General features: G+C 37.0%; 1 protein-coding gene across 1 annotated transcript in view; it reads left to right on the top strand.

The window, feature by feature from the left end:
• ROR2 (receptor tyrosine kinase like orphan receptor 2) overlaps window positions 1-26,918 on the top strand; it is a 154,069-nt gene that overhangs the window by 103,911 nt on the left and 23,240 nt on the right. Inside the window, exons 2-4 of the mRNA NM_001080716.2 lie at window positions 3,774-3,851; window positions 15,445-15,732; window positions 16,664-16,694. Of these exons, the coding sequence (NP_001074185.2) occupies window positions 3,774-3,851; window positions 15,445-15,732; window positions 16,664-16,694 (397 nt within the window). The remainder of the gene's footprint in view (window positions 1-3,773; window positions 3,852-15,444; window positions 15,733-16,663; window positions 16,695-26,918) is intronic.

Below are 26,918 nucleotides of genomic sequence, written 5' to 3'. Positions count from 1 at the left end.
GTATGTGTTAGAACATTCTTTCTCAGTAACACAGGATGTTTTCTTATGTATTTTGTTGGTCATCAGTGCCTGAATTGAAGAAGAGCTACCTGCCCCGGAATCTTTGTCACTAAGAAGGTCTTCCTCATATTTGTCAGGAGAAGGGAATTAACAAAAGGAGGGCTAATTATTTATATTCAGCTGGGAAAGCGTTTTTTATGTTGCTTGTCTTCATGCTGAAATTTGCTACATTTAAGTCTAAGAAATGGAATATCAACTTGCATTTTGTACACCATAAATACAGAATATTGACTTTAGATATGGTTTCTGTTTTGGTTTTGGAATTTTCCCCTCATTGAAATAACTTCCTCTGTTGCCCAGAAAAGTTGAGAAGTTGTGTTTGTAGATGAGCAGTATAAAAGTAAATTTACAGCATCTGTGTTTTTCTTGACAGTGTCATTCCTAAAAAGAGGGGTATCCCTGAGGATGTAGTAGGTGGTCAATATGAAATACACATTGCCTCATACGGGGAATCTCCATTCAGGGGGAGTTGTGGTTATGTGGCAGTCTTGTCTGCTCATGCACAAGGAAGACAGAAACTGGTTTTCTTTTCTACCTGATACTCACTGCAAATGTAGATTGTAGGTTTTCAGAAATGAGTTATGATTCTCCTAGAGTCTGAGTAGTGAACACATGCAGTTGAAAATATGACAGTAACCATACTAGAGTAGATCAGATATCTACCCCCTGTGTGTCATGGCTCCAGCAGAAGCAAAAAGGAGATGCAGGAGAAAAATTGTAAGAGGGGCTTGTGTAAGTACTTCTAGATATTTTCCTAACCTCCAGCCATTTTGAGCTTAGGGACTTCCTCATCCACATATGATTTCTATACATTACTTATGGCTCCACTTATTTTTTTCTTCTATTTACTTGTTCATTCTCACCTGTAATCCATGCAAACTCTGACCACAGCCTAATTATAACTTGTCTCAGAAAGCTTTGTCTTTCACTTTCTGAAAGTTCCTTTTGCTGTTTTTTCATGTTTTTACTGAGAGATTGGTAAAGGAAAACAGACTGGATCTCAACAACAGCCCAAGAGTCTCATGATCGAAAAACATTTCAGCCACCTCCTTCTCAGTGGTGAATCCTAGCATGTGCACAGAAGTTTTTCTGTAACTTTCATTATCCTCGTTGCTCTTCTGTGAAACTCTTTGAACACCACTGTTTCCTTTTTTTTTCAAGATGAGAGGACCTCAGTAACATGCAACATTCTATCTATAAAAGAATACCATAGACTTATACAGCAGCATAATGATATTTTCAAATTTATTCTCTACTCTTTTCCCAGAAATAGCCAGTACTAACTGAATTTGCCTTTCTTACTGCTTTTTAGCACTGACCTCAATTTTGTTTGAACTAGAAATTCTTAGACCAAGATCTTGCACCTCAACTGTCATGGCTAGCTCCGAACAAACCTTCTATTGAGAAAGAGCTTTCTCCATGTTCATTTCTTTTCATTTCTCATTGTTTTTCCTAACCAAGTCTGTCTTTCTTTACATTCCCTGTCTGCTTCCCTTTCTTTACTGGCATTGAATGTGATTATGATAGCCGTATACGCTTTAACCACTTCGTTTTCATCTTTGTGGATTTTTACCCATCTTGGCAGCAGCAGGACATGGACAAATGCCGGAAAAAAAATAAATAAATCAGAAGGAAGAGAAGTAAAATGAGATACCCATATTGGAATATTGAATAAATGAAATGGAAAAAAAGGACATAAGTTAATAAGTGTAGAACTACAAACCTGACGTGTATGTCTGTGGAAAATTGGTGACAGTACATAATAAGAAATGTCTGCTGTGAAGTAACGGGAGTTAAGGAAAAATGACAGCAAGGATTGTCTGTTGAGGAAAGTGTAGTGGATTCAATCCTAGAAGGAAAGTGTATTAAGTTGGGAATTTAAATTCAGGAGACATTGAGAATATTCAACAGGCGTATGCAGTCTTTTTCCTTGGAGAGGTTCTTGACTATAGGATTATTTTATTCTGTTTAACTTAAGGTGGAAACCTTTTATTTGATTGTAGTATCTTGTTGATTGTTTGAACTAGAAGAATTTCTGATGTAAAAATTACTTTTTCATGCTCATAATGACTTTATGGCATCTTATCTTATGATTCAGAAAATAAAGGTTAAGCTTGAGAATTCAGAATAAATATGGTCTAAGTGGAACTATTGCAAGTATAAAATATAAAATTTTCTTTCATAAAAGCAAAAATTTAAGTGACAGATCTGTTTTTTATTTATAATTTATTTAGTAGATAAAGGATTTTCAACTTTAACATTGCTTAGTCATGGAGATTTTGCTTGTAGGTGCTGTCTATGGTTTGTAATTATTCTCTCTTAAAGAACATCTGGGGATAAATGTCTTTGCCAGACATAAACTTGTCAAGCGAAAGAACTAATCACACAGAACTGAAACATTTTCAAATTGGCAAATGCTTTTTTCTCTTACCATCTTTGTTTTTTAAAGCTTTTCAGAACAAAGAGATATGAGTCTGGGAAGGAGGGAAAAGAGAGAAAAATTTCTGTGCTGATGTCTGAGTTAATGTTTTTCCTGTTATGAATCTCACTAATTGACTGAAGAAATGGAAACAAGTATTTTAAAGTTGAATACACAGCATTAAAAGAGCTGTTTTTCTTACTCTTCTTTTTACTCCATTCTTTGGTCTTTCCCCTAACTGGTCAATGCTGGTATCCCATTCTAAACTCCTTGTGATACTTAAGAGAGGTCATGCAGAAAGAAAGGAATAGAGGCATGATTCTTTCAGTTTTCCTTAAAAAATGAGACGTGATGTATCTCTGCTGAAATCTGACATGACACTCTTGTCATACCTTCATCAATTCACACTGCAAAAACAAAAGAACATGGAAGTGTTGTCTACTGTCTGCAAGAAGTGCTGGCAGACCAACATTATTTCTGCCTGCTCAGATATATAATGGAATCACAGAATCATAGAGTGTCTTGGGTTGGAGGGCATCATAAAAGCCACTCAGTTTCAACTTCCTGCTGTTGTCAGGGCTGCCACCCACCAGATCAGGCTGCTTAGGACCCCATCCCACCTGGCCTTGAACACCTCCAGGGATGGGGCATCCACAGCTTCTCTGGGCAGCCTGTCCTGACATGTAACCTATATCACTCCTCTTTTAGACTAAAATTGTCAACTATATGTTTTATATAGTATGAGTTCACTGTAGTTCAGCATCTGGAAAACTGTTAAAATCATCAGAGAGAATTATTATGTTACTTTGTTTTCATTTCTAGGTGATACTTTCTAGTGATGTGTTGCAGAACTGGATAAGAAAACTACTAAGGATCCTGATCCTGACTTCTAAAAATAGAATCTGTATTACTGTAATGTAAATTCCAAAACAGATCTATGCTATTTTGCAACCAAGGTTGTCCATCAATTTCTGTTACGGCTTGCTTTGCTGAGCCAGTGATCAGGAAATGTTGGAGTCCTTTGTAAATCCCTTTATTTTAAGTGTGAGCTGGAAAATGGTTTTTAAGGCTAGCCACATCTGTAGAGCACAAGATATTCCACAGAACTGACTTAATCTTATGTCTTCTAACATGGTATGGATAATTCCTGAACTTGTCATTAGGTATTTCATCTGTGCTACTCAGGAGCTGGGATTTGGCCTGAATAAGTTTGTTAACTCACTGTCATAATTCTTTGTAAGGGATAGACTAACCCAGAACTTCAATTCATAAAAATGTTTTATTTTTTGCCTAGGTGAAATGGAAATTCCAGATTCAAATGACCCCTTAGGCCATGTGGACGGACTTGAGAGACCAATTCCTACTCCTAAAGGTAAAATTAAGTTCCGTTTTCCTCCCAGATATAATCTTTCATCACAATCAAAATCATGTTGTTATGTGTTCTTTTGTCTGTGTATACACACCTGTAAGAAAGGCAGTCTTGTCTGACTTCACTGTTCTAAGCAAGGGTAGTGAAATCTGTAGAAATTAATTTTAAGTGCGTTTTTAAGACTTGAACTGAGAGATTATATATATGACTCAAACACATACTGCTTTTATTACCTTCCCGCCGTACTGTTCATCAGGATGGTGCCATAAAGCCACTATTCATCATATTTGAAAGGTCATGGCAGTGTGGTGAAGTTCCCACTGACTGGAAAAGGAGAAACATAACCCCAGTTTTCAAGAAGGGAAAAAAAGATGTGGGGAACTACAGGGCAGTCAGTCTCACTTCTGTGCCCGGCAGGATCATGGAGCAGATCCTCCTGAAGGCTCTACTAAGGCACATGGAAATAAAGACGAGGCAATTGGTGGTAACCAACATGACTTCATCAAGGGCAAATCATGCCTGACAAACTTGGTGGCCTTTTTTGATGGAATTGCAGCATCAGTGGATAAAGGAAGAGAAACTGACATTATCTACCTGGACTTACACAAAGCATTTGACACTGTCCTATATGACATTCTGGTCACCAAATCGGAGAAAAATGGATTTGATAGGTGGACCACTGGCTGGACAAGGAGTTGGCTGGATGGTTGCACTCACAGAAGTCTGGTCAATGGCTCCATGTTCAAGTGAAGACATGTGGTGTTCCTCAGTGGGACCAGCGTTATTTAACATCATTATATGTGACATGGACAGTGGGATCCAGTGCACTCTCAGCAGGTTTGCAAATGACACCAAGCTGAGTGGTGCACTTGACACTATAGAGGGAAGGGATGCCACCCAGAGGGACCTGGACAGGCTGAACAGGTGGGCCCATACCAGCCTTACGAAGTTCGACAAGACAAAGTGCAAGGTCCTGCACCTGGGTCGGGGCAATCTCAAGCACAGATACTGGTTGAGTGGAGAATGGCTTGAGAGCAGCCTGGAGGGAAAGCCCTTGTCCTATTACTGGTTGTCACTGAGAAGAACCTGGCTCCATCCTCATGACACTCACCCTTTACTTATTTAAAAACACTAATGAGATCACTCCTCAGTCTCCTCCAAACTGAAGAGACAATCAGCCTCACCTCATAAGGGAGATGTTTCACTCCCTTAATCATTTTTGTGCCTCTGCACTGGACTTTCTCAACCACTTCCTTGTCCTTCTTGAACTGAGGTGCCTAGAACTGCTCAAGGGAGGTGATCCCACCCCTCTATTCTGTGCTGGTGAGGCCTCACCTGAGTTTTGCATCCAGTTCTGGAGCCCCCAGTACAAAGACATGGAGCTGCTGGAGCAGGTCCAGAGGAGGGCCAAGAAGATGAACGAGGGCTGGAGCACCTCCCTCATTTTTTAATGAGCTGGGGCTCTTCAGCCTGGAGAAGAAAAGGCTGTGAGATGACCTGATAGCAGCCTAAAGGAAAGAAGGGGACAGACTCTTTAGCATGGTCTGTGGCAATAGAACAAGGGGAAATGGCTTCAAGCTCAGGGAGGGTAGATTTAAGCTACATATAAGGAAAAAATCTTTTCCAGTGAGGGTTGTGGGGCACTGGAACAGGTTACCTAGTCTTTTGGTTGCCCCATCCCTGGAGACTTTCAAGGTGAGGCTTGAAAGAAAGAAGGCCTTAGGCAACCTGATCTACCTGTAGTGTCCCTGTTCATTGCAGGGGAGTTGGACTAGGTCCTCAGAGGTCTGTTTCAATTCAAAGGATTCTATGATTCTATGTTTCTGTTCTTTTATTAATGAATATGTTAAACAGGACTGGGTCTAGTATTGACTCCCTGAGTACTTTACTAGTGACTAGTCTCCAACTAGACTTCATGCCACTTATCACCACCCTCTCAAATCAGTCACACAAACAGTACTTGATCTACCTCACTGTCTACTCATCCAGTGCATACATCTACAGCTTGTTGATGAAGATCTCATTAGACACAGTGTCAAAGGTCTTACTGAATGCCAGGAAGACAGTATCCACTGCTCTCTTCTCATCTACCAGGGTAGTCTTCTTGTCATAGAGGTTTGTCAAGTTGGCCAAGCATTACTTCCCCTTAGCAAATACATGATGCTTTCTCATGATGATTTTCATTTATTTCTTGTGACTGGAAAATATTTTCCAGGATTGGCTGCTCATCACATTCCTAGAAATTGAAGCGAGCCTGACTCAACCAGAGTTCCCTTGGTCTTTCTTCATTCTTCCTTGAAGGCAGGAGTGACATTTCCTTTTTCTTCCACTGTTTAGAAACTAGTCTAACAGTGACATCTGCCAGCAGCCCATCAGGACTCATGAACTTATGTATGTCCAGGCTGCTTAAGTATTTCCCGGTCTGAATCTGATCCTCTTCCACCAAGAAGATGAACAGAGGGCTAGAATCTGCCTCTTCCTTGCTCTAGCCTTTCAAGTTACACTCTGATTCTTAAAGGCAAGTCTTGCTGGTAAAGACTGAGTCAAAGAAGATGTTCAGCAATTAGGCTTTTTCCCTGTCCTGTGTAACATCTGCCATCTTGTTCACCAATCTTTCTTTTGTCACCAGTATACTTACCAAAGCCCTTCTCACTGTTCTTTTCCTAAATATAGGTCAACCATTTTACATAGAAAATTGACAGATATTCTTGTTAGCATGAAGAGCTCAAACTACTTTCACCCTTACTATCAGCAGTTTCAGTAAGGTAAGAACCTGCTGAAATCTGCAAAGCTTTGAAATCCTGACCAGATGTTCTTCTCAGAATTTATTCAGAATGCTTACATTTTGGAAAAACCTTGGAATACAGTCACTGCTGCCACAGATATCACATGTGAAATGATGTTTTGTTTTTTTTTTTTATTGTGCTTCATCTGAAATTTAAATTTCTTATCTTGATTGTGCTTATTAGAAGATTTTTCAAAAACTTCTGTTAATCTTCCATTAATTCATATTTTTAATTGGATAGAAAAATGGCATATTTATTTTTGCATTTCTCTAATCATGCTGATATTCCACATTCATTAATGTTGAACGCTCTCTCCCTCTTATTTATGAGGAAGACTCAATACACTCTTCTTATCAGTGTTTTTCTGCTTGTTAAAGCTCCCAAATTTATTTAGAGGATTAAACTTTGTCTTCCATTATTGGAATAAATTTCCATCCCAGTCCTTCCTGTTAGCAACATTGTATACTTTTTTTTTTTAATCTACTTCACACTCAAGTACCCATTACTTTTGATGAGAAAACGTCCTTCAACTGCAACAGCTAAACTTGTTTAGCTAGTAATTTAGTTCCATTCTACTGTTCAGTTATTTCTGAATTTGTAAGGGTGTAGACATAAAAGAAAATGTTTCTTTCATGTGACATTACTTGGTTAAATTCTTGCCCCAGAAGGAGTTACAGTTATTTCTTTAATTTTTTTTTTTATTTTTTTTTTACCTAAGGCCATAGGCAATACCTGTCTGAGGAAGTAATTAATCACATCTCAAATGTTTCTGTATTATAAGGATTTTGTATTTCCGTCAGGAAAAGAGAGAGGGAGAGAGAGAGAGAGAGAGAGAGAGAGAAATAGAGAGAACCTTGTTCACATATGACTCATTGGTATAGATTCAGTTGCTAGTTCCGAGCATGCCTGGTCTGGAAATGGCCTCATTTTATTCCTCTTTCATTTTTGTGGCTACAAAATTCTCTAAATAAGCAAAAATCAAACATTTTGTTTCTTCACTTCAAATGTTAACCCCTGTTAAGCTTCTCTATCATAGTAACATAACAGTTTCTATTTTAAAAAATGATTGCAGATATATTTCAGAGTTTTTGTGCACTGTGAGAAAAGTAGAAAGAATCCTTCAGTTTTTGTACCACATTGACCTTCTTTTCCTTCTTTTCCTTATTGAAGAATGTTTAGTTATTCTAATTTGATCATGATTTCTTTTTTTTTCTTTTTTTTTCTTTTTTTTTTCGTTTTCTGATGGTAGAGTTGACAGAAAATTTCTCAGAAAATAGTAGCAAATAAGACTCAGTAGTGCTATAAGTTAGATCTGAGAGTACTGGAGCAGTTCACTTTAATGGTTAAATAAATGCATGAGTAAGGGCAACTTTGCAGCAACGGAGATACTGAGTGAGGTGAGCTGTTCCAGGAGACAAGATACCTCAAACCTGTGGTCTTTACCCTGGTTTCCACATAAGTCTGTCTGGGAACTTGTTTTGGAGCATTTATCTACATGATAAATCCCAGCTATGATTGGACAATCTTGGTTGTTTTGATTTTGACATGGAGCAACAAATCAGGAATTACTCGTATATGTTCTGAAAGCAGCAATTTTTCATTTACAACTGACAACCCTCTAGACAGTCTGTACCCAACCTTCACTGCCTTATGTCCTGACATTCTGCTCCTAAATGGCCAACAGCCAATGGCTGAAGAAGCTACCTCTTCAGTTTCCTCTGAAAAGAAAGCAAGAAAACAACACTGTTCCGCCAAGTTGGATAGGACAGCTGGGTAAGGACAGTAGGTAAGACACCCGGGCTTCAACCCAGTATGAAAAAATACTGCTCAAAAATAGGTTTTCTTCTGCAAATAACAGAGTGTAATCTCACTATTTTTAAGTATGGGGGACAGTGTTGAAATTGAGGAAATATTTCAGTGGCAATTCCAGTTGATCACTGAATTGTCTGTAATTTGTTCCAAAGTACTTCTAAAGTATCTAGCTGCTTGTCTAAAAATGTATGTGATACCAAATCACTTTATTTTATGTGTTTATGGTTCCGGTTTTGTATACTGAGATCATATAGATTAAGGAAAATGGGGTGTGAATAATGAGATTAAATTGGGCTGAAAAGGTATCAATTCATCTGGAGACATATGGCAATGTGTAGCTCAGTGTAGTCGCTTTAAAATTACTCATGTATTTTGGGAGAGATGCCAACATCTCTTACGTTTCATAACGTGGCTCCAACATATTGTTGTGATTTGCTCATCTTTGCACTGTCATTAAAGGGCAAGTAACTGAGAAGACTGCTTTGTATCTAAGAAAATGATCCATGCAAGAAAACAGGAGTCTTAGGCTTCTCCATCCCCCTGAGCTAACACTCAGTGTTCTCAGTGTTTTTCCAGTCCTGATCTATGTGTGGAAGGAAACACTTTACTGGACTCCAGCCACCCATGGAGGTGTGATGGTGTGATACATGTCCCCTAAACTCTTTTACTTTTGCTGTATACATCTCTGGAAAGAAATGCTCTATATTTCAGCAACTTTCATCTTGTTTTCTCTCACTATTCTGATATTATATAAACGCAGAACATTCTGCAACTGTTTCATATTCTTTGTAGATTATCTGTCAATTCTGTGAATACTTTACATTTATTACTGTATTCACAATGCAGTAACTTGGAGAGTGGTGTCATCATCTTCAAGTTATTCTTTATACTTCTAAATTTAGAGCATTGATATTATATAAGCTAAGGTATGTGGGTGTTCTTTTTTTCCTGAAAAATTATGTCCATCTTACTGGAGATCGTGAATTAGAACCAAATGAAAACTTGAGTTACTTCGAAAAAAAGAGGATGTGTTGAAAACACATAAGATTTTATTAATGTTCAAAATAAAATGCTATCATAGAAGGCTGTCGGTTGAAAAACTTGCAGTGAGAAAGCAGTTCTTTTAACTTCAAAAAGAGCTAAGAGATAAATGAAGGTAAAAATGAAAATGGTGAAGAGGCAAAAATAAAGGAAAAGCAAGGAGTTGAAGGAATGAAAATGACACATTTCTTTTTAAGTAAATGATACTATATATATTTCTAATAGTTTTGAAAACTGATAAGTCTTATGAAATTAATCTGAAGAGTGTTCTGTATTTTATGCAGTTTTGCAGAAGAAAAAAAACCACTTGATTTTTTTTTTCATGTATCTAGAAAATTATTGCTCAGATTTTCCATTATTTCTATCAGTAATTGGGCATTCTGTGAATCTGGGAAAGACACTTAAGCTCTTCTTTCTTTAGTTTCAACTAGGAGACCCTTCAGAGGGATCTGGATAAGCTGGATCATTAGGCTGAGGTGAATGGGAAGAGGTTCAACAAGGCCAAGTGCCGGGTCCTGCACTTTGGCCACAGTAACCCCATACAGTGCTATAGGCTTGGGGCGTAGTGGCTGGATGACTGTGAAGAGGAAAGAGACCTGAGGGTGTTGGTTGATGCTCGGCTGAACATGAGCCAACAGTGTGCCCAGGTGGCCAAGAGGGCCAGTGGCATCCTGGCCTGAATTAGAAATAGTGTGGCCAGCAGGAGCAGGGAGGTAATCGTCCCCCTGTACTCGGCACTAGTGAGGCCGCACCTTGAGTACTGTGTTCAGTTTTGGGCCCCTCACTACAGGAAAGACACTGAGGCCCTGGAACATGTCCAGAGAAGGGCAACAAAACTGGTGAGGGGTCTGGAGCACAGATCTTATGAGGAGTGGCTGAGGGATCTGGGATTGTTTAGTCTGGAGAAGAGAAGGCTCAAGGGAGACCTCATCTCACTCTACAACTTCCTGAAGGGACACTGTGATGATGTGGGGGTTGGCATCTTCTCCCAGAACCCGAGGAAATGGCCACAAGTTGTACCATAGGAGGTTTAGATTAGGTGTAAAGAAAAACTTTTTTTCTCAGAGAGTGGTCAGGCACTGGAATGGCCTGCCCAGGGAGCTGGTGGAGTCACCATCCCTGGAGTGTTGAAAAGGCATCTGGATGAGATGCTACGAGAAATGTTTTAAGTAGCTTAGTGGGTAGTAATGGTAATGGGAAGACAGTTGGACTAGATGATCTTGTAGGTCTTTTCCAATCTTATGATTCTATGATTTGGAAAATAATGTTGATAGTACTTTTCCATTTCATGAGACTAAACTGTATTGAGAATTTCTGAAGTTACAAATTGTTGGTAATTAATATTCAGAGATGATCATGAAGCTGGTTTCACAGTTAATAATGCCTGATTGTTTTTTAAATCTATATAGGGAGAAGGAACAATGCAATTAACAAAAAATAGAACTCTCATCAAAATTCTGTAAGCCAGAACCTGATCCAAAATAACTAAAAATATTTGGAAAATCACAACTAAGATCTTAAAATAACAGAAGCAGAATGATCATTTTGTGTTGTCTTTATGACAAGCACAGCACATATAGTTTAAGACAAGACAATAACTTTGACATTGAAGTGTCAGAATAATGTAAATAAAATGTAGAGAAACAGGATGCATGTGGGGTCTCTGTGATAATTGTATCCTTTCATTCTTTATGTTTTCAGCTTAATGCTTGTTCTTTTTCATCTGACAATGATTTGACATCCTTATCATATGTGGGATTCTTGCCAAATAATTCTATCATCTAAATGTTGATTTGGTGTGGGATTCTGTTTGATATGTTTCTATCGAATTTATTTCCTTTTAAAATGTGAAGGACTGGCAACCAAACGAAGGCATTTCAAAATATGGAAGAGTTCTCCAGCATTCATGTCAGTTGTTTCCCTAAGCTACTTTATTCACAGGGTACATACAGTATGGTAGTACAACAAAATACGCAGATTAAATTGTATTATACTCTCCTAGCTTCTTGGCAGAACAGTTTTTATTCTGTTCAAGTTTTTATTCTGTTAGTACATAACTAGTAGTAATGGTTGTACATAATGTTAGAAACAACCACAAAAGAGTGTCTTTACTTACAGCAATGCAGAAATATCAGTTAGATGTCTTTTCCCTTTGAAGTACTTTAAGCATTCTGATAGCCAAGCCAAAAATCACTGATGGCAAAAGACTATTGAATTTCCAGGGCCTTGGTACAAATAATACTATATAAAAAAAATAGTTTTTGTGTAACACAGAAAATTGCTTGCCATTCTTCTCTTGTTTTTGAAAAAAATGCTCTTTGAATATCCATATCCCAAAGGAAATATTTGTTTATATTATGACATCTACAAATTTAGTAATGCTTTTTGTGCATAGCAAACTCGAAACATTTGTAGAGGTTTTTTTTTTAATTTGTTTCATAGCTGTTTCAGTATTAAAACAGACTAATAATCTGTTCAAAGTTTTAAAATATCTGGTTGTCTGCTACAGAACACAAATACTGGATGCAAGTTATATACAGTACATGTCTTAGCACTTTCATGTTTAATTTTCCTTGTCCTCCCTGTTTGAGTGTATGTTTACTTAGAGAAAGCTACACTGAAAAGGTTTACTTTCCCTATTGTTGAGGCCCTGTTTTAGCCTGGGAACTAGTTTGCTTTTTTCTAAAACCACTGTATCAAACTGACATCCAACAGTGTTTGTGGTGTGCCATAAATCACAAAAAGTAACTGCTAATTATCACCACAGAAATTAAATAAGGAAAATGTTCTTAAGAATATGATTGGTAAAAGTTTCCACTTTGTTTGGAACATATGCAATTTAAGGTTATCTAAAGTGGATGTCAAATAACTGGGCAGCATTAGGAATGGCTGCCTGCTCAGTCACTTCAGATTCTGTAAGTACAAATGCCAGACTTCAGCATCATTTTTCAAAGAGGAAATAAAGCTAGAAAATAGCATGCTCCTGAGGATACTGACAGAGGCAATAGGTAGGTGTTGTTCTAATGCTCCCAAGCTTCTCCACAGAACTTTGAAGAAAACATAATTGTTTCAAAGCTCAGTAGGTTAAAGTATTTATTACTTGATTACAATAACAGGATAATTTAAAACACTGCACAAAATATAATTGGCAGGAGCAGTAGTGAGCTAAAACCAAATTCTGATCTTTTGGAGGTAGATTCAATTACACCGACTTCAGGGGAAGTGCATCCAATCACAATGAATTTGAATTAGTCTGTAAATCTTTAGCATTGCTTTTGGTGGTAATAGTTTTGTTCTAATTATTAATGGCATCTTATTCATAAACTTATATGAAATATTTTCTGTTGCTTAAGTTATATATCAGATTGCTTCCTCCAATAATCCCAGTTTAACTGGAATAACAGCAAGGTTTGGTACTGACCTAGTCTTGAGTTATCAACAATTCTTGATCCTAATAATTAAATTTACTACCTGTTTTCAGCTGAATTTATTTAAACATAATATCCATAACTGTTCTGAGCAGAAGACTCAATTCAGGTTAAGTCAGGAAAAGTGATATAGTGATAAATGTTTAAGTAAGCTATAAGCTGACCATCAACACAAAAGCTGACCACAGCACAACAACATTGCAGTCTTTTCATATCCCTATGTGATAGGAACGAAAAGTGTAGCGAAGAAGCAGAAGAACCATGCTCACTGAGCTGTTTGTTTACAGTGCCTCAACCTCAACGGGGACATCATCGTGGAAAGCATCATTTTTGCCTCTTTCACTTCTTAGTAATCAGGAATGATTGCAGGCTAAGAAACTGTACTTCAATACTGGCTACATCTTAGAACCTTCTTCACTTCCTTTGTATGCGTATATTCAGCTACCTCTGCGGGCACTGAGCTGTTCCTTGAGTTGATTCTCTTGTGGCCATGTGTTGTTGTCTACGTTTTCTTCCACCCAACAGCACACTACCATTGGCATGACTGAATGTCACTGCACTTTCACAGTTCTCCTGTGTTGTTGTTTTTTTGCTAGAATTAGAATAATTTTTTGCTCACTCTCTTTTCCATTTTTTTTCATATATTTATTCTTCTGTCTCACTATTGACTATGTCAATTCTTTCTTGAATGTATTTCAGGTTACTGCAAAGTGACTTCTTCTGAACATTTTTCAGATTACTGCAAATTGACTTCTTGTCTTCCTGCACGCATTGCCTGCCTCAACTGTGTTGTTTGAAAATAAACTACTACAGGTTATGAAAAATTGACGAAATATATTCTTGCATTCTTCAAATAATCGGTTAAAAATGAAATAGCTATGGAATATCCTTTTCTGCTTTGTGAGGGATCATACAGGCTTCTTTATAGAAATGCTTATGCATGTGAATTGTTGGCTTAAGCAATAGTTTTGGTAAGCGTTTTTCTGTTGCTTATAACAGGCAGGGTAATTTGTTGTAGGACAGGAGATAATTTGTTTTCCTCTTACCTGCCAGAATATAATTCTAATAACACCAACTCTGCAGCTGTGGACTGTGAACCACAAGAAATGATAGCAAAGACCTTGCAGAAAGCATTCATATACTTTCTGTCTCCTCTGCCCATTTTTTTTTAAAGGATGCCTTAATATAAATATATTGTGTTCTGTCAATATGTCTTAGAGACCACTAAAGAGTACGAGGCTAACAATAGGAAAAAATAATGTAGGATTACACACAGAAAGAAAAAAATATTTATAAGGAAAAAGATAACATTTTTTTTTCCTTTAAATTTGCAGTGTTGTGTAGAGATTAGAAATATATTTGGATCTTACTTAATTTTCTGTGTACTGACATACTAAATTCATACTTGCCTACATTGTATTTTCCTATTATACTCCCTAGAGCAGGATTTGTTTTGTAGAAAACAGGGTAATATTCAGTAAAACCCAATTTTCCAGCAAAATTTTGCTTTCTGAGATTAGAATATTTTGATTTTTTTTACTGTCACTTGTTCCTCTTTCCAATGCAACAACTATCTATTACAGGAAAATTGATTTTTGTGGTCTTGTTAACAGAATGTTCCTTTTGTTAAAATATTTCAGCAATTAGGCTGAAAAAGTTGACTACTGCATTCTAGTATTAGATTCCTACACAATAATGTACTATTTCCTAATTAAAGAAATGCAAAATTTTCCAACTAAGCAGGAAATGGCATATGTGGACGTGTATATGAGTTAATTTTTATTTAGATTCCGTTGACATAATTACAAAGTGCAATTTGAAGTACAATTAATGCAGTGTCTAGATAGTATAAATTCATCAAAGCAAACATATGAACATGGCAGACGAATACTTTTCTGATGTGTTTTGACAATCCCATTATTATTAAAGAGAAATTAAATGCTCTCAAGCTTTCAGTGTCTGATATGCATCAGCTGTAGTACCAAATGAAATTTAAAAATAATAACCTATAGAACTTATTACTGACAAGTGTTTTTACATTGTGCTTCCATCCGTTGTTCAATTTTTTATCACTTGAAATCACTGGTTTAGCATAAAGGCTTCCTGACAAATCCTTCGCTTTCAACAAATCACAAGTTTGTGTTTTTATTTTCCATTTATGAAACTAAAACCCATGACACCTAATTACTTAATATACGTACACCTTTTCTCTGTCCATTTTAGCACTATTCTGGGACTTGACATTAAAAAAATAGCAGCTTCAGAATAGGTGAAAGAAGATAGAACTGTAATGGTATTAGTTCATGCTTTACCTTCTAATCTGCATACTTACCTGCAAGAAGTTTGAAGTCAATCAGAAAAGACAATTTGGATGTATACTTAGGACAGTGAATTGTGTGTTGTTGTTTTGGGACCTTCTTTTTGTTTAGTTGCAGAAAACTTCAACTCCTGCCAAGATCCAGTCATAAAAATGTGCCTTTATCCCAACCGAACCAAAGTTTTAACTTTTCTGACTTTCTTACCTTTCAGGTTACTTTCTGACCTTTTTGGAACCTGTAAACAATATCACCATAGTCCAGGGGCAGACAGCAATCCTCCACTGCAAGGTAGCAGGAAATCCATCTCCAAATGTCAGATGGCTAAAAAATGATGCTCCAGTGGTTCAGGAACCAAGGCGTATCATCATAAGAAAAACAGATTATGGTTCACGTCTGAGAATCCAAGATCTTGATACAACAGACACAGGATACTACCAGTGTGTGGCTTCTAATGGGATGAAGACAATTACAGCAACAGGAGTGTTGTTTGTGAGGCTTGGTGAGTTCCTGGCTTTTATAATTGCTTAGACTTCATTATAGGCTGGGTATTGGTTTTATCAATAACATAACAAGAAATAAATTTGATGTTTTAAGAATTCTCAGTGTGAAAGGGAGTAAATAAAGCCATTTCAAGTACCCTTTCTCCAGCACAGAACTTGGTGAGTTGAACTTGGTACCCATTCACCACTAATAAAAGGAAGTAAATACAGATGGAAAAATCTTTAAATTTCTATTGAAGAAAAAAAGAATGCTGAACAGGTAGTGTTCAGTAGTACTGAGCCCATCCTTGTGAAATACCATGAAGCTTGGCCTCACATTCTGCTCTTTGAGAGCTAAAAGTACACTACCTATTAGAAGTACTTGCATTGACTGTTGGAGATTTGATCTTTCCGTCTGGAAGCAAAGGTTTTATTTCCTTTTCTTATGTTTCTAATGCCATGAAAAAAATTTCAAGATGCAATTTTCTAAGATTTCCTCTGATTTTATAATGATAATGACTACTCAACAGTTTGTTTATAGTGATTCATTAAGCACTGGCTATCCGACCTTGTTCTCAGAGTGACAAAGATGAGGTGTATAACCTTGTTGTACCATAAACTGATAGGAATGCTCAGGTGGGGCTTAGTAAGGCATAAGTGATGTGTCTAGATAGCACATTGTCTTTTTAACAGCCTGTGTTTTTATGGCAGTAGATATTTTCCAACAGAAATAAAGCCCACACAGGTTGTTGCCTGAATGGACAGAAGATTCTTGTGATTTTTATTTGTGATTTTGAAAATAGCAGTATGTAATTACGTGTGGGAACCTAGAGGCTTTTGTTTGAATCTTGAGGCTAACTTTCCTTAAAGAGACAGTTTGCTATTGACTTTTTTAATGCAGTTTCCATGAGCCAAATTTGCAAGCAGTGTTTGTTTGTTTTATATTTGCAGGTCCAACAAACAGCCCAAATCACAATCTTCAGTAAGTACATGTTGGAAAATTACTTAATGTACTCTGACCAATTTTATTCTGTAAGAATTTGTTTCATAAACTCAGTAAATACTGCCTTCGACCACATTGTATTTGCTAAAAATATCCAGTATGATTGAAAACTCACAGATGACTGAAGAGTTCTGATTGGGATAGCATTATGTTTCTGTGAGTCTGAGTTTGATCAAATGTTACTCAGAAATTTCTGTTTGCTTATTTCATATTTTGGACAATCAAAATACCACAGAGTCATGATGTTTGAACACTGTTTATTTACAGAGCAAGTATAGGCTGGATGAGTGGTTAAAAATGAATGGATAAAATGCTTAGGTTGCTGCAGTTGTAAATCTACCCGTGTCATACTGTTATGGCTTGAAAAGTCAGATAAAACAGGATTGGAATCTTCTCTTTAAACATTTGAGTAACCTCTATTTGTTAGGTGTCATTTTGATTTTAGTGGTGACTTGGTCATTTGTCTTAGCTATTTCATCTCACTTGCAGATGCAGTCATAAAGATTAACGTAGATCAGCTTGGTGCTTGCTTTATGTATTAGTTTTAATTTCAATAACACGTACTGTGTAGTTTCTTTAGATTATTTCTCAGCCTATCAATTAATGACATGAGAAATGCAGCATGAGTCTCTGTGTTAACTGGATGAAGTTACCATTGGTGATGGAGTAAAGCAACTTCGTAAAGACACATGGATGTTTTTCAGGTGTACGTTACTAATCAGTGTTTGTGATTACTGAAGTGTCAATGACTTGGGTGGCAATACTGTACGTGGCTGCAGTGGTCTGACCACTATTCCATTCACTTTATATTTCAGTCAATCAATAGTCTTACATATATGAACATAACACCACATTCTTTTATATATGCATAGTACGTGCAAATGAATTTAGATAATTTTCACAACGTTTCATATTTTTCTTAAAATAGATCGCTATTGTGGATTAAAAACAGCTGTTCAAAACTGCATACTGAAAAAAATGTAATAATTTTTCTAGTAACTGAAAACCTATTTAAGACAGTACGCAGTTTACTTCAGAAAACTATTTTACAATTGCTCTACAAAGAGAAATAAGTGAGATGCCAGAAAACTGTCTGAACTTTTACAAGATGGAAATGCAGTGACAGAGACAAGAGATAGTGAACTAAAATACACCTACTGAAGCACTGAACACTGAAGTTCAAAGAATACTGTTCTCCAATACAGCTGAAGAGTACTAAGATCTAAGAACAAGGTGAAATGCGGGGGTCTAGGTTTTACATTGGTTTCATATTGTTAGAGAAATAATTCATCTTATTTATTTTGGTTTCCTTAGTATCTACTAACACCTTCTCCTGCAGTGAACATTAGATCATTGCTACTCTACAAGTAACATAGATTTTTAATAATCAAGTTCTGACAGTGAAAAACAACTCTTACACAGATTACTTAATTACATGTCCACTAAAAGGGGAACTGAATTAATGCTTCTTAGGTAGTACCTTTCATTCTTACTTTACCTTATTTTTGATCAATTTGTTATTCATTTTTACAGGTTTTGAATGATAGGTTAAGATAAATAAATAGCTTTTAAAAATCCTTATAAATCCAAATAAAAATTATTTGGGAAAAACAATGAATATGAGTTTGGTACTAGTTTGGGATTATGACACCTCTAAACTGGTTGTGAACTAATGGCATCAGTGTTGGACCTTGCAGCAGTACCTTGCCATCTTGTTTTTTGGGCCTACCACTGGAAGTGAGATGAAAAGTATAGTGCTGGTAGGTATTTTGCATATCCACTAAATGGAAGAGAGAGCTGAAGCTTGAGAAGAAGTGCCTGAAATTGGAGACTGAGAGAAGAGTCTTGAGGGAATTAGCATATGAGGTGTAGGTGCACGGTGATGGTAGATTTTTTCCTCATTGTATAAATTCTATTTCAATTTTTTTGCACCTTCCTACTTAACCAGTTTCTGTACAACTTTCCAAATTTCATATCCTCTCTTCTTACATTACTTTTCTTTCTATTTTCTCTTCCTATACCTTACAGTTGTTCCCATGTTCCTCTGCTCCATGACACCTGCAAATAAAATGCTGTAATTTGGCAGTGCTATTTTTCTTTTTTCCTTTCTTTTTTTTTTAAACCGAATATTTTGTTTAAAATTGTGCAGGTCAACTTATAAACCAGAAAAAAGAAATGGGGAAAATGATGATTGAAAGACCTAGATGCTTAGAAGGGGCTGATATAGAACAGTGGGCTCTTTGTTTGCTGGCTACATAACACAGTCTGGTGTTGAACCTCCCAAAGGGCCATTCCTCCTGGCATTAATGCTTCCAAAAAGACAGGCTTCATTGAAAGTTCTGAAACCTAAAACCACTGGATCTTTGTTTAAAACTATATCTAATGAAATACTGCAGGATAAATACCTTTATCTGTACAGATAATATCTAGCAAGGTGTTTTTATGTATACCATGTGTTTTGCTGTGGATTTTTAGAAATTATCTAAAAATTTAGATCTTCTGCAGATCACGTGTACTTTATGAAGACATATTTAGCAGTGCAAAGAAAGGGCCCTGACTTCCTGGTACTGTATTCAAGACATTTCCATTAAAACCAAAAAGTGAAATATTTCATCAAGCACTTCTTGTGAAGGTTAGGGGCTTTTGTTGTTGTTGTTTCTTGTTCTTTTTTGTGTTGTTGTTTTGTTTGCTTTATGGTTTTGTTTTCTGTTTTGGAGAGGTCTCCAACCAAGTATTTATATTCTGTGAAGGCTTGTATCTGTAGAAAGTTATAGAGGTATTTCTATAGAAATGAAAAAATATAATCTATCCAAATTATTTATCAAAAATTAATAGCTAGTAGAAATTAGTTTATAAAGGAAGTAAAACAAAAAACAACAAGAAAAAGAAACAGTCTCTGACCAGCCTTTACTGTACAAAGGACCATGTTACTAGAGGACTACACTAGTACAAGCCCAGCCAGAAGGGTAAATTCTTTCTCTCTCTGCTAAATGCTATTGCATTACCATCATTTACTTTTTCCCTTCTCAAGAGAGATGTTCTATCCAATGAGAGAGGTGTGAATGTGTGGACATTAAAAAATTGGATAGTGTATACCAGAGAACAGTATTTTAGTACAGTTTACATTTAAGCAATGGATACGAGTCTCTTCAAATCTAAGAATAGGAAGGCAAAAGTAGCTGCCTTCCCTTCCTGAGATGCTGCTCTTACAAGATAATATTATTCTAAGATGACTGCATGTTCAGTAGTTTAACTTATTTTTCTCTCAACTTGAAAAGTTAGATTGAATTTTACCCATCAGGCAAATTCCTGATTTGAAGACATCATTCCTCATGTAGTCTCTGACTGTAGTGGAAACACCTTTCAGGGGACTTGGAATAGAAGACACCAAACACAGTTTGTTGGCAGTAAAGTCTTTTGGAAAATATGGTAAGGTTTTAGAAGAAGCAAGGAGAGCACAAGAGCACTCTGTTAGAAGTACTATGCTTTCCCTGCGTGTACTTGATGTGGTCTGCTCATGATGGCAGGAGCTGAATGTCTTCTTCTAAGTGCTGTGTAGGGGAACTAGGATTTCAAAGCAGAAGAATTCAATTTTTAATTGAGCTCTGATTAAGACTGGTTCTGAATTTTCAGTCACAGATGGCTGTCTACCTAATAATTGTAAAGAAAAACAGGTGGAAAGAAGCGCCTTCATTAAGTATAAGAGTTGCCATTACCTTGGGGAGGAGTTTTTGAGATACAAACCATTCAGAATAAATTTGCAGTGCTTACAAGAGTTGTATCATCCAGACAGTTTGTGTTAATAGTAAGAGTTTAGAAAGTCAGTCAGTTGAAAAATAAGAAAAAAACTGTAGATGAGAAAAAAAATTCTTTCAAATGATTGAAAATAGAATGTCTTTGAAGACTAATAACATGGAATCATAGAATTGTTTAAGTTGGAAGGAACCCTTGAAAAGGTCAACTTGTCCAATTACTCATGTGAGTTTAAGCTCTGGTGAGGAATCCCAAGGTTAGGGTGAGCTTGCATATCCCATGTTTATCATGTAGACAAAGCACACCTGTGCTTTGACACAGTGGTGACCTTCTGCATGATGTGAGAGGTGGTCATACAGCCTTGTTGTGGGTGCAAGTATGTGATAAATTTACACATTATCACAAACTGGAAAAGAGGCTGTGAGACCTTGAGAAAGAGAATGAAAGGGAATGGGACACTGGAGTACTTTGAACTGAGGTCACCTCCCTGTCCATGTCTGAGGTCATCCAGGAAGAAGGCTGAAACTGTGGGCAAAAAGCATTTTGTTAGCTGAATCCGTCTGGCAAGCTAAAGGTGAACACTTTACAAAGGAGAAATACTTCCCTACAGTTGAACAGCAGCACCACCACTTGTATCTCTTTCCTTTCCTTGGAGAGGCAAAAATTCTTTTCTAGTCTAAGTGTAATTCAGCCACTGATAATAACATTTTAAACCATGTAAATCACACAGGAGTGTTCTTAAAATTCACTTAAACATGTTTTTATACTCAATACATGGCTATTTCAAATCAGAATTTACAGTAATTATTCAGACACCTAAGGACTAGGTGTTAAAAGATAGGACTTCTATCACAGTTCGGCCTGGTTCAGCCTAGTTCCATGACAGGGCATGAAGGCACTCACAGTTCCACACCCCAGGAAAAGGATAAGGGGAGAGGGGAAAAGGTAGAGAAATGGGCCTAGATGAAAACAAACGAAAAAAGAAACAGTGGCAACAAGCTAAGGAAAACAACAAATGTAATAAATATGATAGTGGAATGAGAGACAATACAACAAAATACAATCTAATTGAAATTGAATCCAATAAGTCAAATAAAATGAGAGAGGGTGTGTCTGAAACCAAAGGCCTTGCTCTAATGTTGTAGGTGGGACAAGTAGGGAGCACACACAGCAAAGTGGGCAGGAAAAGAGACAGTGTTGTGGCTCCCAGTCAGTTTTATCTTTCCCTCTGAATGGAAAACGGAAACTGAATAATGAAATCTTCTGGGAGCTGTAGTTCACTCTTCTGAGACCAAGTAACTGGAACTATCGACAATCCACAGAACTGCATCATTAACTCTTTAACTCCCAGTGCACTACTGATCACAAATCATTAATTATGACAGACTACTCCTGAAAAAAATGCTTGCTGAAAAAAAATACTTGCCTTTTGTTACAGCAGAATACACACTTGACTGAGAAGACCATATCTGAAGTATAATATATTTTTCTATAGATATCTGTGGTATCATGTTGAAGTTGGAGAATAAGCACATACTTTGTGTTCTGGTTTCCTGCTTTAATCAAGCAGGAAGAAGAATTTTGTGGTTAAAACTGCAATTTCAGAGGTCTGGATTCAATTTCTGGCTGTGCTCGTGTCTCCATGTGTGATTGCCACAAGTTGTTTAACCTTTGTCTCTCCGTTTCTTGTACATTACATGGATACATGGTCAATCTTCAGAATTTCTGTGCCTTCCACTATGAGCAATAGGATAACCTCAAAATGTTTAGGGTGCATTCTCTCTCTTGAAAGTTGGAAATATTGTTCCTATCTAAATGAGGAACTGAGGCAAAAACTGTCTCAGGCTGGTCCACGCTAAACAGCAAATGTTTGCCTTGGCAGATTTCCCGGCCCTCTCACAATCCAGTCTGTGGATCTAGCTGGAATATGCCGCAGTTTCTTTCTAGCCCCTGTATGTTAATTTCCTTTTTAATTTCAGGATTGGAGGGAAGGCTGACACCTTCACTTTGGTGTGAGGCAGGGGCTCTTATCAGAGAATTTTGATCTACCGCCACAAATCTACTGGTCCACCTCTTTAATTGTCCTTTGACAAATTGCCTAGGCTGAGACAAAAAATTTGTAGACAACAAGGCTTCAGTGAATCAACCATAACTCCTCATTTTTCATGTCATATTTCTGTCTTACCTACTTTAGAATGTAATTTTTTGATGTAGCAATTTATTTTTTTAACTCCACTTATGTAGTATCCTAGTATGGTTCATAATTATATTGTCACAAATAAGTACGTAACTGAATATTGTTCTGTCTAGGGCTGTACCATAGACTCAGAAGAAGCGTAGTTAGCTGTCTTGTAATGGAAATTGAGACATTTTTATTCTACTCTTACTTTTGTTGTTTTGAAAAATACCTTTTTTTTTTTTTTTCTCTTGAAAAACCTAGAGTATGTGTAATTCAAGGCAGAAGTACTGCTGTGGGTTACTTTGCACCACACCAGATTCTGGCTTCTTCCCACATTATGTTATTTCCTTGGCTTTTATCTCCTGTTTACACAACTTCTAATCTTTGTGATTAAATTGAAGGATCTGTGTTATGTAGTAATAGAAGTATGAGTTCAACATGGACTTAGAAAATAAATTAATTTAAACATCAAGTGTGTATTGTAAATAACATGATTAACACTGTGGAGCAGACACAACTCTCTGCATAGGACAGCCTTCTTTCTACTCTGCAGAGCAGAGATTATGTTTCTCCTAGCCAAGAACACCTTACCAGGTGTGACTCTGAGATGTGCATGTGAGGCCAGGAGCTGTGTCTATATTATCTGCAAATTGTAATCTGAAGAAACTATTACAAGTGGCTGGTTTTTCCTTCATTTTAAAGGAAGGAAAGAACAGAGGAAAGAAGTTGACAGGGAACACTGGAAAAATGGTTATTATTTTGTTTCGTTCCATTACACTTACTAGTCTAAATGGTTCAGAAACCCCCACAAAATTATGCCAAGCACATGCAAAAATGAGTAAAAACAAACCTCCAGAAAAGCTGTACATTCTCGCTCATACTATTGAAATCAAATGTCCCTGAGACTTACAGTATAATGCAGCTGTTTTGTACTTCAATATGTGAGAGCCTGATTGCAATGCCAAAAGGGTATCCTTATGTGACTTCCCTGCTTTTGATCAAGGGTTCTAAATAGCCTAGGAAGATGTGTCAGTTAATTACAGTTTTGTCTGCTCTTACAGTTAAGCTGACTTTGGATTAAATTTGAGGAAGCACCTTTGATAAGCTGTACAGCAATAGCGCCCTTTTAAATGGGTGGAACATGTAATAAACGTAGTGCATATCACTTTGGTTTTTATATATGGGAATGAAGCAGGCAGTACAACAAAACACATGAAACTTCTCTTTCCTAAGAGATCTGTTTTTCCAAACTTTAGAAGTTTAACTTATAGATGGATAGTAAAGATAGCTGATGGTTTGTGTAGAGAGAATTTACACATAGTTTGAGGGCTGGGACAGCATCCCTCCTACTCTGCAGAGAAGCTCTGAGATGTGCATGTACAGCCAAGAGCAGCGCGCAGCTCTGAGTTTGTAAAAAATGAGGCACCAATTTGCCCTCTTCCAGCAAATTCAAGATCAGCAGCAGGTGTCTGGGTTTGGACATCTCAGTGAAGCAATTTATATTAAACTATCAAAGAACTTGTAAGCAAAAGAAGACATTTGTTGATCCTTATAAGGATATATGTAAATTGATTTTCAAAGTAGTAATGGCTTTTGGGCATTTGGCAAGTAGTTCTTGCAGCTGTTGGACATCCCTGATATAACCAGGGATCTTTAGTTTGTTTTGATTTTACTTCCTCCTTTTCTCCTTTCCCTTCTTTCTTTCATTCTGTAGCTTAAATGACTTTCAAAGTATTTATTGTATGTCCTACAAAAGGACAGTTAAATGTCCCTGAGACTTCCTGTCAGCATTGGACGACACACTGTGTTTAATTAGAGTTCCTTAGGGCACTGAATAGCTTCTAAGTGCATACAGGGAAAGGATGAATATTGTAGTTAGACTCTTTAGGTAAAGGAACACTATTCTAATGGAAAGTGGGCAATTTAACAAAATAAGCTAATGTTGTAACACCACACCATAAATTATCCTTTCAATTTTTATAGCTTTATGGTTAATTTTTCCTTACATTTTGTATAATTTTGTTCTCTGTTTTAGTCAGAATGATCTTAACAAACAATAGATGCAATTTATTTAGTATACGTAACAAAAGGTGAAGAAGATGGCACAAACTGAAACACTTCCCCTCAAAACTAAATAACAGTGTGATAAAGTGCATTGTTTAAAAAAAAAAAAAAGCGAGAGAGAGAGAGAGAGCGAGAGAAAGAAATAGTAAGAAAATTTGCTTTTTAAAATTGGTACTGCTTTTTTAATAATTCTAAAATCTGAAGTCTTTGAGGTAATACTACTCTAAAATTAAAATGGCAGGAAGATCATCTTAGCCACAGTCTCGTACTTCTCAGAAAAGTCATTCACAAGTGCTCCATTCCTCATGTTGATAAATCAGATTATTACACAAAAGAGGAAAAGTATTGCTTCATATGGGAGACAATATTCGGTATATCACAGAAATTTTGTTTTTAAACCTATGTGCTCACACAGAGACACGGGTCTTTTCCCCCTTAGGCATTTATTTTCATTCCCACCCAGCTTACCATGCTTTCCTTCAAACTGGGAAATCAGTTGTTTTAGCTCAGTGGAAAAGGTAAGTCTCAGCAGGATGTCCTCTGTATAGAAATCCTGGTGTTCTCATCTGGCAATTTTACAGAATACACTTGAAAAATATTCTTTTTTTGCCCACATCATGGCAATAAAGTAGTTTCAGATTGCAAAGCAATGAGTAGAGGGGTAAGGGAAACACATACAGTGTTAATTTTAGAAGTTTCCCTCAAAAAAAAAAAAAAAAAAAAAAGTTTTGCACAGGAATAAATCTGTATTTGGGAAGAACGTTGGAAGAATGTGATTCTTCTTCTTCCGTTGGAAGAATGCAGACAGCCTTCCTACTTTCTTCTGTAACAGAATTCAGTTTATTAGTGGTTACTTAAAAACATACTCTTAATACTCAGTAGTTTCAAGACAATGCAATGTGAAGTCCCTCGTAAATTTTCTGTCACTCAGACTGACAGGCATATCAGTATTCGTATGATCTTCATTTTCAGCCATTAGGAGCTAAGTCCTAACATTCTAAACTTAGGAGATGCATTTGATTTCCTAATGGAGTTTTCTCTATTTATTTAAATTAATGAACAGTCTAGTAATGTTGAGTCCGATTAGATTAGATTAATTTATGGAGCTGTGGAGAGGCTAGAATTGCTACTGACATCCTGGCATGTAATATTTGTGTAGCATCCTGTGTGTGTCATATGAAAACAATTGCAACAGTGAATTTTGCGTGTGAACTGTTTTGCTTTGCCTAAGACACAATGCAGTATCCATTATTACATTTTCAGAAGATTTAAATTTAAAAAGGCATTTAGCCAATAGCAAATGTATGAATAGGAAAAATGAACAGGGGTGAAAGTAAATGAGTTGAGATTAATGTTCAGGAAGTGGTTTAAAGTTCAAAGGAAGAAAAGGAGGGGGAAATTTTCATTTAGGAGTGCATGAGGCCTGGCTGGAAACACAGACCTTTCAGCAGATTTGGGTGTTTCACAGTACTATGCCACCAGTCCCACAGATGTTGCTGCTGAGGCAAGAGTGGCTTCTTCCTATCCTCTTCCAGTTGCTGGGCAGAGGAACTCATGTCTGTTTTTCTTTTTGAGAATTCAGGGGCTCTTATAGTAACTGGCATAGAATTTCCTGTGTAGAAGCTGATTTTCCTAATCTGGAGAAAATCAATAATCCTATTATGAGGATTCATGATGACACATGAATTTCTGAGGTGTGGTTTTGTTAGCCATACCAGCCAGACCTCTGTCGCTGGAGCAGATAGCAGTAATAACAGGCTACTGTCTTCGGAGCACACCAGCCCAGAGGAGATGGTGCACACCTACTTATAAGTTGACAGAAAGGAATAGTGAGAGAAAAAAATACTAAGTTTTGCTCCAGATTAAGGAGAACTGTGTGCTCTTCTGCCGGAAGCAACTCCAACCTGCTACTGCCTCACATGCCTGAATCCCCTGTCTTCCTGGGCTCGTAGCAAGCTCCTTGTATAATTTCCTAATTTAACCTTAGGCTCCAGCCATGACATGGTTGCCAAACTGTTTCATTTTCTCATGCACTCTGCAAAGTTTCCTGTAGATTGGGTATTTGCTGAACTTAATGTCTGACCTCTCAAAGGCTGGGATGAGCACACGGGGATGTAAGTGACATGAAGGCTGGACAGATTTGGGTAGTGTTTCTTGGGCATAGCAAAAGGCATCTCCCAGCATGTCTCAGGTGTCTACTCAGTAGC

This window comes from Gallus gallus, chromosome Z, assembly GCF_016699485.2.
Source record: "Gallus gallus isolate bGalGal1 chromosome Z, bGalGal1.mat.broiler.GRCg7b, whole genome shotgun sequence".
Lineage (NCBI taxonomy): Eukaryota > Metazoa > Chordata > Aves > Galliformes > Phasianidae > Gallus > Gallus gallus.
Note: the sequence above shows the minus strand (reverse complement) of the source record. Positions and strands in the feature narration are given on the sequence as shown.